Source organism: Trachymyrmex septentrionalis, unplaced genomic scaffold (genome assembly GCF_001594115.1).
Source record: "Trachymyrmex septentrionalis isolate Tsep2-gDNA-1 unplaced genomic scaffold, Tsep1.0 scaffold36, whole genome shotgun sequence".
Taxonomy (NCBI): domain Eukaryota; kingdom Metazoa; phylum Arthropoda; class Insecta; order Hymenoptera; family Formicidae; genus Trachymyrmex; species Trachymyrmex septentrionalis.
The window spans coordinates 978,182-996,903 of NW_017305525.1; the positions used below are offsets into that span (position 1 = coordinate 978,182).

The 18,722-nt window shown below is 34.0% G+C and overlaps 6 protein-coding genes across 13 annotated transcripts in view; 2 read left to right on the forward strand and 4 right to left on the reverse strand.

The window, feature by feature from the left end:
• Window positions 1-1,084, reverse strand: part of LOC108750355 (DENN domain-containing protein 5B) — a 24,289-nt gene extending 23,205 nt beyond the window's left edge. For all 5 annotated transcript variants that reach the window (XM_018489757.1, XM_018489754.1, XM_018489756.1 and 2 more), the window contains exon 1: window positions 672-1,084. In XM_018489757.1, coding sequence (XP_018345259.1) covers window positions 672-789 — 118 coding nt within the window. In that variant the 5' untranslated portion in view covers window positions 790-1,084. The remainder of the gene's footprint in view (window positions 1-671) is intronic.
• A 3,582-nt stretch (window positions 1,085-4,666) lies between these two features.
• On the forward strand, window positions 4,667-8,807 carry LOC108750350 (coiled-coil domain-containing protein 22 homolog). 3 transcript variants are annotated; one of them, XM_018489748.1, is made up of 9 exons: window positions 4,667-4,781; window positions 4,942-5,248; window positions 5,893-6,064; window positions 6,145-6,445; window positions 6,521-6,765; window positions 7,124-7,540; window positions 7,620-8,060; window positions 8,130-8,317; window positions 8,436-8,807. In XM_018489748.1, exons 2-8 carry the CDS (start codon window positions 5,199-5,201, stop codon window positions 8,247-8,249), a joined length of 1,746 nt encoding a protein of 581 aa, XP_018345250.1. In that variant the 5' UTR covers window positions 4,667-4,781; window positions 4,942-5,198; the 3' UTR covers window positions 8,250-8,317; window positions 8,436-8,807. The 3 variants fall into 3 exon arrangements, with proteins under 3 accessions (XP_018345250.1, XP_018345248.1, XP_018345249.1); XM_018489746.1 differs by having other exon boundaries at window positions 6,145-6,765; XM_018489747.1 differs by having other exon boundaries at window positions 6,145-6,765; window positions 8,479-8,807.
• Window positions 8,808-8,837: 30 nt separating this feature from the next.
• On the reverse strand, window positions 8,838-10,675 carry LOC108750351 (28S ribosomal protein S27, mitochondrial-like). Its single transcript, XM_018489749.1, has 2 exons — window positions 9,393-10,675; window positions 8,838-9,288 (listed from the first exon to the last, which is right to left on the reverse strand). The coding sequence occupies exons 1-2, from the start codon at window positions 10,458-10,460 to the stop codon at window positions 8,992-8,994; spliced, it is 1,365 nt and encodes a 454-aa protein (XP_018345251.1). The 5' UTR covers window positions 10,461-10,675; the 3' UTR covers window positions 8,838-8,991.
• Window positions 10,676-10,991: 316 nt separating this feature from the next.
• On the forward strand, window positions 10,992-12,239 carry LOC108750338 (uncharacterized protein F58A4.6). The gene is made up of 3 exons (XM_018489726.1): window positions 10,992-11,637; window positions 11,707-11,821; window positions 11,893-12,239. Exons 1-3 carry the CDS (start codon window positions 11,276-11,278, stop codon window positions 12,187-12,189), a joined length of 774 nt encoding a protein of 257 aa, XP_018345228.1. The 5' UTR covers window positions 10,992-11,275; the 3' UTR covers window positions 12,190-12,239.
• A 700-nt stretch (window positions 12,240-12,939) lies between these two features.
• LOC108750329 (bleomycin hydrolase) lies at window positions 12,940-16,458 on the reverse strand. The gene is made up of 4 exons (XM_018489716.1): window positions 16,164-16,458; window positions 15,440-15,750; window positions 13,520-14,347; window positions 12,940-13,271 (listed from the first exon to the last, which is right to left on the reverse strand). Exons 1-4 carry the CDS (start codon window positions 16,171-16,173, stop codon window positions 13,056-13,058), a joined length of 1,365 nt encoding a protein of 454 aa, XP_018345218.1. The 5' UTR covers window positions 16,174-16,458; the 3' UTR covers window positions 12,940-13,055.
• A 311-nt stretch (window positions 16,459-16,769) lies between these two features.
• Window positions 16,770-18,722, reverse strand: part of LOC108750335 (polymerase delta-interacting protein 2) — a 4,490-nt gene continuing 2,537 nt past the window's right edge. For both annotated transcript variants that reach the window (XM_018489724.1, XM_018489723.1), the window contains 5 exons: window positions 18,565-18,720; window positions 18,353-18,455; window positions 17,645-17,986; window positions 17,340-17,545; window positions 16,770-17,132 (listed from right to left, as the gene is read on the reverse strand). In XM_018489724.1, coding sequence (XP_018345226.1) covers window positions 17,024-17,132; window positions 17,340-17,545; window positions 17,645-17,986; window positions 18,353-18,455; window positions 18,565-18,720 — 916 coding nt within the window. In that variant the 3' untranslated portion in view covers window positions 16,770-17,023. The remainder of the gene's footprint in view (window positions 17,133-17,339; window positions 17,546-17,644; window positions 17,987-18,352; window positions 18,456-18,564; window positions 18,721-18,722) is intronic.

Here is an 18,722-nt window from a genome sequence, read left to right on the forward strand (position 1 = left end):
GTGTGTGGGTGTGTGTGTGTGTGTGTGTGTGTGTGTGTGAGATTCGCAAAAATTTTATTAATTCGTAAAATTCAAATATGAATCACACAGGTAGCCTACTCGAGATAAGATGCATTTTAAATTCAATTTGCTCGAAGTACCCTTTGACAAATTAATTAAACTACGAGTAATACTGTCCAATTACATTATTGCGAATGAAATTTTTCATTAAACTTGTGAACAGTACAGTAATTGAAATTTTCGCCAGACACACATCGTGAAGACATAATTGCTCCTATCGTAGTCAGAATTATTGTTGACATTGAAACAATTGTCGCTCTAAATAAGTCTCTGATGCTTATCAAAAGTGAATTGATGATTTTGAAACGTACTGTATGCAATAGTCGTACCCTTTAGATAAATTATTGCAATCTTCTAACAGAATTTTGCAGAATAATATCTATTTGCCTAGATTACAAACAGAATGAAGAATCATTTTTAACACCGTCGTTGTACCTTTGACATTTTATCCTTCGCGATTATTGAGCTCTATTTCGATTGTAGAACATTCTGTCCCTCTCACCCTCTTTCTCTCTCGCTTTATTCCATGCCGAGAATAACGAACCACGAGATAGCGATGAGAACGATGATCAGGGCGCAAAAGGAAAACGCGAGTGAGGCAAAAGACTCACCGAAGTACTTGTCCGGTTCAAGACCTGAGTCCTTGTCGAGGCCACATATGACAAAGTAATCCGCGAACCGCTGTGGATGTTGCTCCGGACCGCGCGTTATCCCCAGACTCCCGTTCATCTTTCCCGACTCACGGATTTGCAGCAGCAGCAGTTACAACGCGCTGCCACTCACCGCGGGCCACCTCGACCGTCGCCGCCGCCTTCACGAGATTGATTTCCACATCGTGCACCACACCGATGCGGCACTGTCACTTCACTTCAGCCGAGACAACAGCTGAGCGAGCACGTTGCTCGTGCAACCGCTTACCGCGTCGCGCACAGAACAACGCACAGTGCACACTGTGCGCTACTGCGCTCTGCGGAGCGGAGCAAAACGGCAAGGAACGGTACGGAGCAGAGTGGAGCGGTGCGGAGCGAACTGGCCGCAAATAATTGATCTCTCACCGCGGCGCTTGAAGTTAGCCGCGCGTCGTGCGCGCCGCGTCGGCGCCGCGCGCGGCCAACTTCAGCGCCGCAGTAAGATTTTGGCGCGCAATTTGATTTCAAAACGAAAAATGCTATTTGCTATAATGCTTCATAATAGATGCTTCCTAATTGAAACTTATAGCGTTTTTCATTGGCAGAATTAATGCGCACTCAATGCACATTAAAGCTATTGTACAATATTCTAATCTAAATGTAAAAGTGAGATATATCTCAATTGATAAAATGCTCAATATGTATTTTATCCAATAGCGCAATAAAATGTATTATTTATTTCGCGATATAATTCGTTCCTATATTTTTATTAAACATACATCTTTAATGTCAATTTGTGTACAACGGTTTTAAAGTGCACTGAGTGCGTACTAATTTTGCCAGACATTTTCGTACACACGACAACACAAATTGTATTCCAATTGCCGTAATTGACACTACACATTCGTATTCAGCCCGAGAGCTACTAATCGGTTGTGTAATTAAACTTGTGTTTTCTATAATAACAATTACATATTACTAAATGCGGCGGCCATAAATGAGGTTTCAAGACGTTAGGTAATCGGCATTCTTACTTTTTTCATTTAATACAAACAGAAGAAACTACATTTAGTCTAACTTTTCAAAACAGACAATGTACAGCGAACGCACTCTATTCCATTTAAATCGTGCATTGCTACACTTTATACATTCCTATGTTTGTGTTAAATGTATTAAACAATTGGAAAGCTCCATGTTCCCTCGCGATACGATGAAGTTACCAGACATCCTCCGTTTCCCAAAGGTAATCCTCAGATTTTTATATATTATTAATAGTAATTTGGAAACATTTTTAATTTCGGTTTATATAGTAATAATTTGTTAAACTGCAGAATAAAACAAAAAAATATATATATAAAATAAGTAGATAGAATTCTTCCATAAAAATATTTTAATTGATTTGCGATGGTAGGAGGTCCATGTTAGAAGGAATAAATATATTAGTAGAATAACATAATCACGACTACATACTAAAATGTTTTTTTTTATTTTGATTATGATAGATTCTGTGTTCTTTGCTAGCAAAATTTGTAACAAATCTATACATAATATTTCCTAAATATAAAAATAATAACGATGATCATTTCCGAGAAGCATTCTGTATAATTTTAAATAAAAGGTCTTGAAATAACATAATCAAAGAGAATGAATTAAGGAACAATAACAAATTTGCATATACAATTGCAGTGCGATTACAGTTCATTCAAATAAAATTATTCAAATCGCTTGATCAGCCCACATAGCGAAAGGCCTTCACGAGAAATTTTCTGTAACGACATATTCGCCAATGCAACATTATTAAATTATTCCTTGTTAGTACAGAGAGCCATTAAGTAAAAAGTTCGTGTTGTACACATAACTGTGTTTGACACACATAAATTTTTGAAAGTTTCTGCAGGAACTAAATTTGTATAAATTTAACCGATAATTTCTTTAAATAATTTCCTTATATTGTCGTTTGTATTTTGTGTGAAGTTTTTTTAAAAAGCTAATAAAATTTTACCAAACTAAGACCCACCAGAGCCCACACAAAATCATAAATATCTACATAATTTGAATAAAATATTAAAACTACATGTATATCTTAATAAAATATAGTATGAAACATACGATAGTAACACGATTGCCAGATCTTCAGATTTCGAGATCAATCTTCAGTTTTCCAGCAAACGAAAAAAATCTCCAGTTTTTCGTTCGCGTGGGGTATTTATTAATTGCATATTTAATTACGTGGAAAGTAATAAGAAAGTGATTATGTTCACAGTTTATATTATTTTACAAATAATAATAAAAAGTTTGTAATTGTGTTTGCACTGTATATATGTATGTAATCTACCGGAAAAAACATTAAAAATGTAAAAAAAAGGTGTCAAGTATATTTTGCAGAAAAAAAATAACAAAGATAATGCCATAAAAAAGAAATAAAATTAAAATAATATTTCAAGTATCTTTGTTTAAAAAGTCCCATAGAACACAATTCTCCGAGCGGCATCGTGAAAACATGTGTAGTATATTATGAGAAATTATTCCATACAATACTGTCTTAAAGGTACCCAAAGGATGTCTACATCTTAAGAATGCCTTCAAGATACCGCTCGTAGAACTGTGTTCTATGAGACTTTTTAAATAAAGATATTTGAAATATTATTTTGATTTTACTTCTTTTTTTTGGCATTATCTTATATTCGACGCCTTTTTTTACATTTTTAATGTCTTTTCCGGTAAATTTCACGAATTTTTGCTAAGTATTATTTTCATTATCATTTTCATATATTTACAAAATGATTTGATATAAAGATATTATAAAATATATTTGATGTCTTTTTTTTACATTTTACATATCTTCTAAATTATCTCATTTTAATTGTAAAAATCCATGTTTTTTTCCAGTATATGCATTTTTTATAACAATTTGTTAAACAAAACAATAATTTTTGATTATATAAGCGAATTTCTTCCTGTAAAGGATAGCGTCTCTTTCATGAACATATATTATGTACTATAAAAATATACTTGACGAGAGACGCTACAGCTTATCTTGTAATAATAATAGAAAGATCTCTGTGATTGTGTTGACACTTTATGTTGGTCAAATATTAATAACAAAAAGAAAGTCTGTAATAATGGTCGCAAAACACGAATTAAACCTTGCGCCTTTTTTTCTCTTTTTTTTTTAATGAAACAGTCGACCAGCCTCCAGTCGAAATATGAAATTTCCAGCTCATGGACCTTCGAGCTCCAGTCGTAGTGGAGACAGTGTTCGGGACCTGGGGCTCTATTCTTGAGCATATATGAATAATTTTTTCATGTAAAAATGATAGTTTCTCGAATATGATTGATCGATATTTTCGTATGCGATATTTGTTCAAGAATAGGGCCTCTCCGGCAACCGTGGATAGTAAATCAAAAGCTACATCTTTACCGAATGAAAATAAGGTTATGTTTATTTTTCGAGGTTATAAATATACAAGTTTATGCATGTAAATATCTTTCCAGAATAGTCGCTAACTACTTTTTTGAGACCATTACAAACGTAATTTTTTAAACGCTATTATAATTTCATTTTTAGAGAAGTCTATAAGGTATGATAATAGTATTGTGCAGTTTAGCCAAAGATGCGTCTCTGATCCTTACCTGTCACTAAGTTATATGTTAAAAGTTATACTTTCTATATTTTTAACATTTTTTTCTCTTATTTCATCGTTAACCTACCTTAGAATTTTGCACACGTCAAGCTCATTATATAAAATAATTTAGACATTTAGTAAGTTAGACATTTCTATGATTAATTCGATTTATTAAAGAACTACTAAAGAACCACCTTAAAAAATCATTAATTACCAGCTAACTTTACGCGAATCAAAACTCTGGTGTCAATCATGAAATTTTTTTCTTAGGAAAAGTGAAAAATGAAAAATTTTTCCATTAATTTCAATGGTTAAAATTTTCACTTTTCACTTTTCATCCTAAGGATAAAGTTTCATGATTGATATCCTGAATTCATCCGCTGTCAGAAAATTCGCAAAAATCCCTCCGATTGGCACTATTGGCAGTATTGAAATGTTGTCACGCCACCTGTCAACGAATACACACGTATGTACAGTCCAATGCATTAATTCACTGGGTCATAATAGCGGCTCGACTTATCGAAAATAAGAAAATGCTGTACTAAAAATGTGATGAAAAATTCTGAAAAAATTCTTAGAGAGAATTCTTCTATGAGAAGAAAATTAATGATTTTTGTCTCTTGCAGTTTTTCTGTAAAGTTGATAGTATTTGAATAAAAAACGTCGATAAGTCGGGCCGCTACTATGATCCAGCGAATTAATGCACTGCAGTGCATACATACATACACATACACCTACGCGTTCTGTGCAAATGTCCGCTCGCGAACGCTTGTCACGCTCGCCGGAAGGTTAGATCCCGATGATTAAATCGAGCCGGACCTCATAAACACGCGATACAACGGGGCGGTAGCGGCGCCTCAGAGTTTTCATCTTTTTACGTAGGATGGAGGAGATCGACAATATAATAATTCACTCGTTGCGACAAATAGGCTGGTAAGTGTCCAGCGGCTCCGATCGGTTCGCCACTGATTTTTTTTCTTATAAGCGATAAGGTGGGCGGTGTTTCGGCGATATCCTTGCGAATAGGGATATCGCGCACGTGAGCTCATCCGCACGATCATTTTTTTTAACATCATTGAATCATTGATTTCAAAACAGACGAAAACTATTGAGTGTTAATACTCAGAAAAATATCAATACGAAAAGCCTTATAAAATAAGAATGACATAGATACCTTCTTGCCTTGAAGGAACTCCAAAAGATGCCACAAATCCCGCCTATGACTCCTACATTTCTCAGTTTACGAGATATCTTCTCTATCTTCTTGCCTTAGAGAAATTTTAAATGTGCCACAAGTTGATTGTATGTCTGTTTTTATAACTGAAGTAGAATGAAATACTTTCTGTTTTTTCGCCTTGGATAAATTTTATAATATACCACAAGTCTCTCGAGTGTAAGTCTGTTTTTTTTTATAGCTGACCTAGTAGAACTTTTTTTACTTGAAGTGAAATAGGTATATATTTGGCAAAAGCAAGAAAGAAAATTCTAACGCAGTGATAAAAAACAAACCTCTTGACTCTTGTATTTCTTAGTTCCTTGATTATTACAATATTTGATTATTGAATATTTCTTTTCAGTGACATTGAAGAGAACGTAACGAATCTTAGTAGTTTTAACACTGAATTAGTTGTGGAAGCCACTGTAAGATGCTTAGAAGCAATAAGGCCGGGTTTAGGTTTGTCTACTGTATTACCTGTAAACATGGCAGCGCGCTTTCGACTGGGCGCTACTCTTGCACAAACGTGCATGGTAAATATATTTTGTCTTTTCTTAGACCAAAACATATTCATGTGGTTTTGCTTATTTCCATTAGCTGATCAAAATTATAGGAGCTTGGATACAGAGGTGACATCGGCTATCAGACATTCCTATATAATTCAGAAGCAGATCTGCGAAGAGTATTTATGTTTCTCATTGAAAAACTGCCAAAGGAGAGTGAGAAAACCATAAACGAATCCATCAGTAAAGTCGCTTTATTAGAGAAATCGGTAGCATCTGCAATATCTCAAGGACTCTCCATACCATGGTTACCACATTATTGTCATAAACAGGGATTCAGGAATAGAGGAAGAGCGAATGTTCCTTATGTGTCTGTAAATATCGAAGTACCAATAGCAAATATCGAAGATGGTAATGCAATATTAATATTACTTGGATTACTTTTGCTAGACAATGTTAATGCAATGGCGACCGTTATTATTGCAGATTATAAAGACTATTGTATGCGCTATTTACAACCAGTGCCTGAACAAATGCAAGACATTGCGTGCTTTTTACCTTCAATGATATCGTACAATGCAAAAGCGCTTAATACTTCTCCGACAGATATTATGGAACGCATAAATTGGCTTAGTAGCCAACACTCTGAAAAACCTGCTTATTCTAATGCATATAATATTGTCAAAGAGTTTAGCAAATTCTCATCAGAGAACAAGATACAAACTTCAACAGTAAGCATACAAGATATTCTTATCTTGTTCATATACGTTATAGCTGATTAGTTGCTTTCCGTTTTCATACAAGTGATACTGAATCTAAAGTTATATGAGTACTTTATACTCAGATAATGACATCAGTACTCGCTTACGTTCGTATTTATACCTACATAACAAGACAAGTTTATAATTTCACTTTTATGAGTTAACAAGACTGAATAAAGCACGATTGAACCTCACTTGTCAGAGAATGAAAAGGAACATGCATTCAACTAAGTTATGACATCACAAATAAGAATTATCTAAATTTTGATGTAAATGGAAAATAACTATTATATATCTTACATATTCATTATGATCATTAAATTTTTAGGAATCTCAGGTGAAACCAGAATCTGTAATGCAACCAGTGCTTCCAGATCAAGAAACATTAAGAAATCAGGCAAAACAGGAAGTTGAAACAGAAAAGATGAAAGCAGAATGCGAAAGTCTTAGAATAAATATAGAAGAATTACAAAACGAAATTAAAAAATTGACCACCAGATTAGCTCAAGCAACAATAACTGGTCAAAATGAAGAGAAGGAATTAAAAATCAATGAGGAGCAAAAAAAAATCAAAGCAAAAGCATACGAACTCCTTCAAGATGGGCCAGAGAATGTAAAAAAATTGGAATCTGCAATTGAGGCTAGTACAAGTAAACTGATTAATTTAGCAAATCAGTGGGAAAAACATAGGGTGCCCTTAATCATGAAATATAGGCAAGAAAGAGAGAAGCATTCCACAAAAGCAGTAAGTATACAAAATTAAATAAATTTGAAGGTAACCAAGAGTCATTTATATTTAAAAAATGATTACATTTTTATTATAGAATGCGAGCCAAAAGAAGCTGGATGAGATAAAATTATTAAAAGAGAAGGAAAAAGAACTTCAAGAAGAATGTCGGAATAAGGACCAACAGTATTCACAGTTGGTCGCAGAAGTTCAGAAACTTCCTAAGGAAGTAAATAGATCTGCATACACTCAACGAATTTTAGAAATAATAAATAATGTCAGGAAACAGAGAGATGAGATAAACAAGGTTCTGGCAGATACTCGTGAAATTCAAAAAGAAATCAATACGCTTACCGGGAGATTGGAGAGATCCTTTACCGTCGTAGACGAACTAATATTCAGAGATGCAAGAACAAACGAAGCTTCGCGGAAGGCTTACAAATTATTAGCAACGTTACATTCAGACTGTAATGAACTTGTAAGTTTAGTCGAAGAAACAGGCGCGACAATACGAGAAATTAGAGATTTGGAAGAACAGGTAAGATGCAATGATAGAAGGATTAAGAAAAGTAAATTTATGTAGAAAACTAATCTAACATTTACTCAGATCGATTCCGAATCCGCGAAAAACGTCGGTGCTAATTTGGAAAGAATAACTGCCGATTTAAAACAGATGAAACAAGAAACCGCCGCATTAACCGCACAACTCCAAAGTAAAGCCTCGTGATTGTTGTGTACAGTACAGTGTCATTTTGCGAATTGTAATGTTCAGGACCAGATGGGAGTTTAGTACAGGTATGAAGCTCATTTTTTACAATAATTGTGTAGAGAATGAGAAATATTTAAACATAATTTGTGTGAATTCTCTATAAGATAACCTAAATTATAAAAACATTCTTTTACTGTTTTACAGAATATAAACGAATCGAATGCATTAAAGACCAAACGTTTTTTAGCTATGCAACCAGCAGAATATAACACGATATTGCCCGTGAGAGTCTCCACGAATCTACTAAGTTAACTGCTAAACAAACGTGCCTTGGCCTGGAGTCGTCAGGCATTAGGCTTTTATTAGCCTCGGGCCAAGTGTATAAAACATGCTATTGACATCAATGCTCAAAGAGACATTATTTATTATAAAGCCTAATAATTTTTTAGCATCGAGTTCAACTTTCGTATCTCTCGCAACTTGAAGATCTGACTTGCGGCTGTAAATAAAATAACTGCTAAAATATCACTTTCAAACAAAGAACATGTACAAAATATAAAATGTATAAGGGTAAAATCAACGTTTAATATTTTATACATACTCTCCTTGAAAATTATTTTCTTAAGATAAATATATATGAGACACACACACACACACACACACATAATATCAAAGTACAATGAGACAACGGTTCCGACTTTTTTTTGTTCTAATCTTCTATACATATGTGTATATGACCTTTTTTTTATACAGCACACTTTTATTTCTTACTTTTAACATCTGGTGGTATGTAAGACTCTGCAGTAATTAACTTTCTTAAATGCTTTGCACTATTATGCATAGCACGAACACGTTCATCTTGTTTGCGTTCTTTTTCCTGTATCTGTTCTATTTTCAATTCAATTTCTTCCTCTTTATCAAAGAATGTCAAGAATTGTTCTCTTTTTTCTAAATCCTCCTTTATTTTCTTGATATTATCAATTCTTCTTTCTCTGTCTATTTCTTTCATTTGCGCTTCTAATACTGAAGTTCTTTTATGTTCCCAATCGAGATAAGCCTGAAAATTCAGAGTATATTTGGCAATTTTATAATTTACTGTATATATTGATATTAAGTAATTAATTAAATTCCAAAAAAATTATTTTTATTAATATTTATTACCTGATATTGTTTAGAAATATCCTTTTCAGTTTCCTCGTTTATAGCCACTTTAATAAGATTCTCTATCGCTTCAATAAAGCTTTCTTTAAGATTTTGTTTCTCCTTCAATATGGATAATTGAGCCTCCACAAGTTTGAACTTTTCAGCATCTTGATCTTGGAATCCATTGTTATCTTTTGATATTAATTCAAATACTTCTTCGTAAACTATTTTGTCTTGCTTCATCTCTAACCATTTCTTTATTAAGTTTAATACATCGTCATACTTCTTATACAATATCAAGCCTCTTAACTGGCAAGATCTTCCTATAGCATCTGCTCTATGCTTTCCCTGAAAGTTTAGAGTCTTGCCGACAAGATCTTTCGGATCAGTGAGATCAAAATGATCGTCAAAGTATGGATTTCTTAGATATTGTACACGTACTTTCACTTCCTCTGAAGTATCTACTGGAACCTCGGGTTTCTTCCATTCATCAGGATTTTCTAGATATCTATGACATGCATATAAGCATAATGCATTAGTGATAGGATGACCCGCGTCTTCCTGTAACATGACTAAACTTGCCACTTTTGCAGCAGAGGTATAATCCTTCCTATTTATGAAGTGATCCATGAGAATGTTATAGTCAAAATAATCAGGAAAAATACCATAATTTAATCTGTCAGTCAGCACTTCAAGCAATTCTTGAATGTAATTGTGCTGCAAGAAATACCGTATTACGGCATGATGTGTGGAATCCAGTATATTCGTCGTTTCTACAGATTGCCTGAGATTATGCAAAATCTTTATCACCTCATTGACATACAGATTGTCACTGACACTGTTGACAAAGATGTCGACGTCGACGGCGCTAACTTTGCCGATGCTCCCGTACTTTTGTTCCAATTGGATGTACATCGACGCCGGTTCAATCTTCTGTAACAGCGGTGACTCCAGCCTACGACTCCATGCTTCCTCGCAGCGATACGCCTCCGACAAGAATAGCCTTCTTTGCACTCGCGTTACAGAATCCTTAAAACTACGATGGACCCGGCAGAGTCTGTGACTAAGTCTAAACGTTTTCAGCATCTTGATTATTAAATTATCCGTATGTAATCACATAACCTTATTATGGGTAATGCAACAGCCGATCCTTTCCTACCTCCTTTTTTGAATCCACGTTTTTAAAATATTTTTAATTACCACGTTTCTATTTTTTTCATTAATTTAATACCCAGATTTCTGTTGCCTTTGATCACAGATTACCAGTTCACCACGCTCTCATGATAAAGGCATAGAGGTTATGTTATGTGGCCCTTTATAAAGAGCCGTTTACAATGAAAATAAGTGTAATAAATTGCAAGCCATAAGAAATTGACCAATCACAATAGAATGTGAGGAGAATAATAGATTATGATTGGTTAATTTCTACAGCTGAAAATGTTCACTTATTTACTTTTTAATTTTTTTCACGTACTCAGTCATTATTTGATTGGTACCGCCATTGTTTATCAAACCAATCAAAAATAAGACAAAATTAACCAGATTCTTACTTCTAGGGATATTAGCTGCAAATGGATTGAAATTCGCATCATTGGTTTAACAGCTGACTAAACTAGAGGAATTTTATATTTACGCTCCTCGCGTATGATTCTTTCATGGACTATCGAGCGGTCATGGACGCATTGGAGAATGATTCGAATAATTGTCAATGGAATGTAGAAGTTCGAGTACAAATTTGCTTGCAAAGTTCAATTTTAGATGATCCTCGAACTGTGAAAATGTCTAATAGCTCCAAATACATTTTCGTCAATGGACTCTGTAAATGGATTCTATCAGTGTTATGAGAAGTCCAGTGCAATAATATTGCAAAATATATAAAATTTCGTAAATTAAGATAAGAGATGAATAATTGCGTGCGATTTATTGTATATAGAGACCGTATAATTTTTGATGATGTCACGGTCAAATTACACGGTATATTTAGGTATACAGAACACAGTGAATGGTTTACACAATTTCTAGAGGATGAGTTTTGTATATGTAGATTTACAAAGCCAGTTTGTCTGTGCAAAAAAGGACTCAATTCCTACCTCGTCTCAGCCTATATTTCAATGATATCAAAGTCACATGTTTATCGTAAAAGTGCTATGACAGTGTTGAAACATTTTCAGACAGCATGTGACAAACCATTTAAAGAAGAACATTCGCTGATAATACTTATAAGATTGAGAATACCAAAAAGTCAATTCCTGGATTACAAATGGCAAGTTTTGTAGTGATTTTACAACACTAATTTAAACTGTTATAGTCTTTTACATTTATCCTTTCTTAGGAGTGAAAAATTAATGCAAATGGTTGTAGAAAGACAAGAAGTTGATCATGCCATGTCTTGGTTGTCCACACTTGGAGGAGCGTTTTCCGCATTGGGGGAAGAATTTGATCACTGCGTAAGTTACTATTGGCTCTTTTGTCAAATTATATAATATACTTTCACTAATCTGACGTATCTTGTACACAGGCTAAAATGGCAGGCAAAATCTCAGTGAAGCAATTTGAATTGGCAATGCGCCTTGACAATCCTCTCCTTATTGCCCGTTGCAGATTATATGCTGCCTTAAGTTTCATTCAACGTGGCAATTTTACCACACCTAAGTACATGATACGGAGAATTTACAATTTTGCACTCAAAGAAAAGGACGTTCGTCTCCAAAATATGTGTCAGGGTGTATGGGCCAAATTGCGATATAGTTACAAGCAATACAAACAGCAAAAAAAATCTTTGTTGCAATCTTTGCATATATCTTCAGAAATTTAGGAAATTTACTATCTGCATTTTGTAAAGCATGTTGATAATATATTATTTTACAAACATGTTGGTCCTAAAATTTCTTTAACATTATCTTTTTGATTAAAAAATTAAATTATTGAATTTAAAGTAATAGGAAAGTAATAAATTTAAAACGGCTTATTGAGCAAAAATTTTTAATTATATCGGCAAGTTTTTATTAAATTTTACATATCTATCTATATTATCTCTTTCTCTCTATTGCTTTATTATGTAATGTGTACATGTGCGAATTTTTAAAATTAACATGCACAGAAATACGAGCGCTTCTATACTATCATACAATATTGCATTTAAATGATAAGAAATTTGTTAAATCGCAGGTATGTAATATAACGGGAAATTGTTTGCACAGTCTATTTATTTTTGTTTATAAGATATATAGTTTTTCACGCATATTAAAAACGAAGTACTGAAACAACCATTTAATTATTCATAATGGTAAATTATGTTAAAAACAGATACATTATTGCCTACAGATAAAGTATGCGATGCAACGTAATGCACTTCCGTTTTTATCGGAAACTGCGGTTTTTTAACGCACACATTAAACGATATTTATTTTGTGATTTCAAATATGGTAACTCATGTATTCAGTCTTGATGATTTAACTAAACGTTGCCCTCGTATACTGTAATAAACAAAATGGACTTAATACAAAGCCACTTATCAATACTGCTGCATTCTCTTGTATAAGGTATAAAATATTAGTATATTTGTACAATCACTGCCCCTGGAATTTTTATTAAATATTTCGTTTTCTCGAGTTATGCTTGAAATGTTTTGTTTGTAAAATAAAACGGCTTGCCATCGCATTTAGTTAAATCACTTTAACATCAATGAGCGAGCGTGCCCATAGGATCCCAGGCGGGTAAAACGATTGGCTCCTGATTGAATACAGCCATCACGTCCGCAGGTACGTATTTTTTATCTACGACCGCCTCAAAGACAAAATTAGCAAACCACTCGGTTGTCACAACCTGGTAACCCTTTTGACCATGATCCTCGCCCCATGAATTCTCTATCCGGAACTTCTTTATTTTACCTTCTCGCTGAAACAAAATAATATATTAGATAAATCATTACAACATTTAACAGAAAAGGCAACTTTGCAACTATTATAAGATTCTTTAATGGTTGGTTTATACATTTAGATTCAGTAAGAAACTAATAGCAAGATCATATTAAGAATTTTACAACAGTTATAAAATTGTTTATTTTTTTCCTGAATACAACTATTAATAAATATTGCTTAAATTTGATATATTCGGTATAGAAAAAATATTGGAAAAATATTTACATCTATTGAAACAGCCGTAAATGCCATTGCGTGTACCATCATAGAATCTCCATAGAGCAATCTGTCGGCTTTAGAAAGCCCGAGGTGAATGTCGGTGCCGAACATTAGTTCGAAATTGTAAGTGTTTATATCATGAATACCATGTTTATCTATTAATCTTTTGTTAACATCACAACCGAACCAAACAGGCTCGTTATCTTTGATACTCTCAGCGCACAGTTTCATCAGTAACTCCACTGGCTGATTATTGTAGCGAGTAGTTTTCCCATTCACGACATTTCCCAGGCAATCTACGGTATAGAGTTTCCCGTAAGGATTGCCCGGTCGTGGATCGGTTACCAGGCATACTTTATCGTTGACATTGTAATATGGTTTCACGCAATTCTCGTAAAACTCTAGTGGCGTGATCGGGCCCACGCAGTTGTAATTCTTCGACTTGTCATAATATTCCCATGTAATTTTCTCAGAAGGTACACCCAAACAGATGCCAATTATCCGATAGATCACCGTCATCTGTTCATTTATTCGTGTCTTCAGCTCATCATCAGACGCACCATTGTCGATCATGTCTCGCAGAGCCTTGGCATATTCTCTCAGCTTGCTTTTCAGCAAGCTATTCATACGAACGCTAGACTCGCAGCTGTATGATTCCGGGAAACATGTTTTCGGCACGACACCGTGTCTAGTTATCAGATTCACAATCATGTCCCATTGACCACCATCGCAGGTAGGATCGGTCAACAGGAAGTTGACTAAACGGCCTTCGACCGCCTCATCGCGCTTCGCGGTGTTTACGATATTGTGCAGGAAGTAATTGCAACGTTCTACCTGCAAGAGAAATACAACTAGCTGTAATGGCATAACAATAAAACGAACAATGACAGTATTTGCAACCAACAACATATATATATGAGTTTAAATAACCATTGGAATTCAATACTGTTTTACTCTAACTGTAAAAAGCACATTCTTTTCAGCTAACTTTTTAAAAGTAACTAGTTACAGTTAGAAGTTAGTGACTCTAAAAAGTAACGAGTTAGAGTTGCAGTTACTCAAAAAGTAACTTTTCAATTACTTTTCAGTTACTTTTCTGTTACTATTATAGAGACAACACGGGTAATATTTTGATGCTATTAGGACCAATAAAGAAAAAGATTTATGTTTTTTACATATAATTATATTTAAAAAGAAAAAATTAAACTAAAAACTCATAGAAAAATATAAGGCAGTAAAATGTAAACAGCAAACAAATTAGTCAATCATGATAGAAAATGTAAGACAGTAACTTTCCATTCTTTAATGTGATTACTTTGCTTATTACTTATATCATGTTGCCTTACGATATTCGTACAGATAATTTACTTTTATGGACCGTTATTTGGGAGCAATTGCATAGTAAGCAGTCATACATACACTTCTATTGTGATTAATTTTTTATAATTTACTATACTGTATTAATCTTATTGTAGATGGCCTTTTAGAGATAAAGAATCAATAGACATTAATAATAAACAAGATTAAAATACTGCTACTAATGTAATATTTAGATAATTCACTTTAAAGATAATTCGCAAAGATAAAGAACCAGTAGACATTAGTAAAATTAAATTACTGTTTGTCTTTTGAACTCCTGTCTTATACATAATCAGTATAGCAGCACTAACAGAACTATTTAGATTCTCCAAACATATTAAATTGATAAATAAATTTAAAACGTGTAAAATATTAAAGTAAAATATTAAAGTAATTCAAATTAGTTATTACTTAAAAAATATAAATAAGTTATAGTTACAGCTGGAAAAAAAATGAAGTTAACTTAAAATTACTTAAAAAAGATAACTCAAACTGTAAGTTAGTTATAAATAATTAATTACTTCTCAACCTCGTATATGTCATGTACAACGCTGAAAATTAACAAACCTTATCCCAGAAAAATAGGTAAGCTTGGCTAAACTCAAACTCGTCTAGATTATGCTGTTTCATGAAGCTAGTTCTCATGACGTTTAGGATGGCAAACAGCCAGCATCTTCCAGAGTTCTTCTGATTAGTTACAGGCTTGCCCTCAGTCTCAATCTTATGAGTGAAGACATGGTGGGTTTCCTCCAGAATCTTTCTCGAGGCACAAGCCTCGATAGGATTCGTTTTCGTACAGACATTCTGTGCCAATATATTACGGCTATCGGCATAAAACTTTGCACGTAGCTGATCGAGAACTTCGGGAGTTAATGGACCTATAGAAAAAAGAAGAGCAACGTTAAATTTAATCAAAATTCTATATGGTTTATTTACTTCAATCCGTGCATCGTTATATTGTTTGTCGTTTAATGCGGGGAAAAAACGCGCTATTAGTGTCGTCGCGTCAGTAAACATTCGATTCGAAATAAAAATGTCAACATTCGCGCAATCCGATACGGCAGAAAAGGGGTTCGCGAGTGGCGGTTTCAAAATTATTAATAACATTCGAGGGTGTGGCAAGCCGCGAGAAAAAAATCGGGCATATTTGGAAAGGTTAAGGCTGGTCAATTACATCCTCGCGTCTAATCCCAGGCTCTTTTGCGCGGGCCAGATGTTTTTCCACGCGCCTCATTTCCATCGCAGCGGTGACATTTTCCTAATCTACATAGCGTGTACATGCGTAACTTACAAACAACCATCGTAACGGATGCGGCAAGTAAACTCAGGCGACGCCAAAAACAGCCAAGTTAATGATCGCGTTGTGGCTCCAACGCCTCTAACTGCGTTCGGGCTTTGGGCTGCGTTTATGGAAACGGCGCACCTCGCTTTTATCCCGTGATCGATAGACAAAGCAAGATCTATGTCTCTATCTCGCTCGCTCCCTCTCCTCTGTGTTCCGCATCTGTCCGTATCGGGTGGCCAAAACACGCAATCCATGATTTTTCATTCCGGGGGATCTTTTCGAGTGGTTACGTAAGACCATCCCATAGTTCCCTCAGATGCGTTCCGTGGGATAAATAAATATTTACAAAGTTCAAAAAAAATTATAAAAGCGTAAACACAGGTCGTAAAAAAATTTCTTTCCCGCCCTTTATCATTTTTGTCTTTTCGTTTTTTTTTTCAATTTTATTTAATATTTTAATTTTGAACTTTTTCAAACAAAAGCGATTTTATAGAAATAAAATTGCAAAACCTACGTTGATTAAGTATTCTTTCTGTATTTACATATTTAATATATTTAAAGAGTTAGTTTTTTTACATTTACATATATTAAATTTCATTAAAATTAGATTGTGTTAGAAAATGAATGACGCTAGATATCTTCTCACGTATGAGATTATGTAACAGGTTTTTTTCAGAGAAAGTATGTACATTATAATTTTATTGAAACTGTCCGCAAAATTAGTTTCCGAGTTATCACAAGATTCACACTTAGATCAATCATTGATTGTACGTGAAGCTATATTATCTCGTCATCTAATAATTGTTATATATTTATCTAACTATAAATCATCGCTTATAATTATTAAATCATCCTTTGTTAAAGAATCAGATTTCTACATTGGGCGTGGATGATTCTGCTTTCGATTCTAAGGAGAATGGTGGAATTCTGCAATCAAACGCATATCCGTCTTCTCTTTCCATCCTAAATGTTCCCCTGAAAACAAAATCGTTGAGAATAATTAAATAAATAATGTCTTATTTCACTTATAAAAAAATTAAGGCTGCATTTTTGTTTTTACGAAATACAATCAACAAAAGTATTATTCTATTTTTATTATTCATTGATTGTCAATAATTCAGAGAACAATATTTGTATGAACTATGTCTCCTAAAAGCAAAGCAGCCAAGTAATTATACTTACCACATATGACCACTAGGAGCTTGCAAGCTTACATGACTGCTATATTGAAAAGCAGGTAAAGCTTTCGATAGCACAGGTTCCTGACCAACTACACCTCTTCCTCTAACAGTTTCCAACGTACCTGACAAGCTGAATATTCTCCAGTGCCTTTCACGCAATTGCACGCTCAACTCACCCAAGTTTTCTAATCGGATGCAATAACGCCACTGTAAACCAGAACATATATAATGAAGAATTAACGTTTAACTCAATTCTAATCCCTTTCCTAATAGAATAAGATAACTGACTTTGTTATATCAACTCACCCAATATACAGAAGTAGTTTGACTTTCTCTACAACCCATGTAAAATGGTATAACGGTAATTCGAATATTTTCGGTCGTTTCCTTATGTACATCTGACAACTCAAGCCACGGATGATTCTTTTTCTGCCATGTGCGAAGGGTTTCCTGTGCCACAAAGCACGGCTCCTTGTCTGGATGATAAGTCAGAAATTTATCGAACAGTTCATGTTGCAGCGCCGCTTTCTCGTTTGTGGTATATGGCAGTACATCCTCGTGAGCGACGTAATCTAATCCAGGAATTGCGTACAAGCTGCGACTGCTCTCATGGTTGCCCAAGAAAGTAACTGCCTCTGTTTGAGCACGCTGCAAATATATATACATACACGTACACGTACACGTACACGCACACACACACACACACACATATATATATATTAGACATATGTTAATTACAGTATAATAAAATATTAGACCAATTCTTTATATAGCAGCATTAGAATGCAATAACATTTTCTTTCCCACTTTTGTGAAACTCTTAAAACATATATCTATTTCATTTTACGAGTCACTTGGGAAAAAATAGGATCTATTTTCTATAACTGAATTAGTATACACTTTTAGAATTTACAGTGAAATAAGTATATGAATGATATTACTTCGCAATAACGAGAAAAAAAGTACAGTCTAGTGCAAAAATAAAAAATAGATCTATATCTGAATATTGCTTACTATATAAGGACAATCACGTTGATCAATTAAAACTTGATAAAATGTATGTGTTCTGCCTTTTACTTCTTTCTCGCCGACACTGTTAAAATTGCTGTTATCCTTTCTGTAATTAAATGTACAAATTATCTGTACATAATATTTATATACAAAACAAATATAGATATATTTATACACACACACACACACATATAACTATAAATAACTATACATACTCATCTTTCTTATTAGATATATCTCTGTCATATACTCTTGCCAACCATGGAAATAGAATGACACCTCGGTAACCAAAGACTCTGTGTAAAATCAATTGACCTGTCTCATATTTTCCCTGTAACTTTGGTGTTTCTAGTTTGCCAACTTCAGCTAATCT

Excerpts from the sequence above, each read along its gene's own strand:
- LOC108750350 (XM_018489746.1), top strand. The coding sequence starts at position 5,199 with ATGGAGGAGATCGACAATATAATAATTCACTCGTTGCGACAAATAGGC. Across the intron at positions 5,249-5,892 it reads TCGTTGCGACAAATAGGCTG|TGACATTGAAGAGAACGTAA; the intron begins GTAAGTGTCCAG and ends ATTTCTTTTCAG. Across the intron at positions 6,065-6,144 it reads CTCTTGCACAAACGTGCATG|GAGCTTGGATACAGAGGTGA; the intron begins GTAAATATATTT and ends TCAAAATTATAG.
- LOC108750351 (XM_018489749.1), bottom strand. The coding sequence starts at position 10,460 with ATGCTGAAAACGTTTAGACTTAGTCACAGACTCTGCCGGGTCCATCGT. Across the intron at positions 9,289-9,392 it reads ATATTTCTAAACAATATCAG|GCTTATCTCGATTGGGAACA; the intron begins GTAATAAATATT and ends CTGAATTTTCAG.
- LOC108750338 (XM_018489726.1), top strand. The coding sequence starts at position 11,276 with ATGAATAATTGCGTGCGATTTATTGTATATAGAGACCGTATAATTTTT. Across the intron at positions 11,638-11,706 it reads CAATTCCTGGATTACAAATG|GAGTGAAAAATTAATGCAAA; the intron begins GCAAGTTTTGTA and ends ATCCTTTCTTAG. Across the intron at positions 11,822-11,892 it reads GGGAAGAATTTGATCACTGC|GCTAAAATGGCAGGCAAAAT; the intron begins GTAAGTTACTAT and ends TCTTGTACACAG.
- LOC108750329 (XM_018489716.1), bottom strand. Across the intron at positions 14,348-15,439 it reads ACCTATTTTTCTGGGATAAG|GTAGAACGTTGCAATTACTT; the intron begins GTTTGTTAATTT and ends TTTCTCTTGCAG. Across the intron at positions 13,272-13,519 it reads TTACGGCTGTTTCAATAGAT|CGAGAAGGTAAAATAAAGAA; the intron begins GTAAATATTTTT and ends ATTTTGTTTCAG.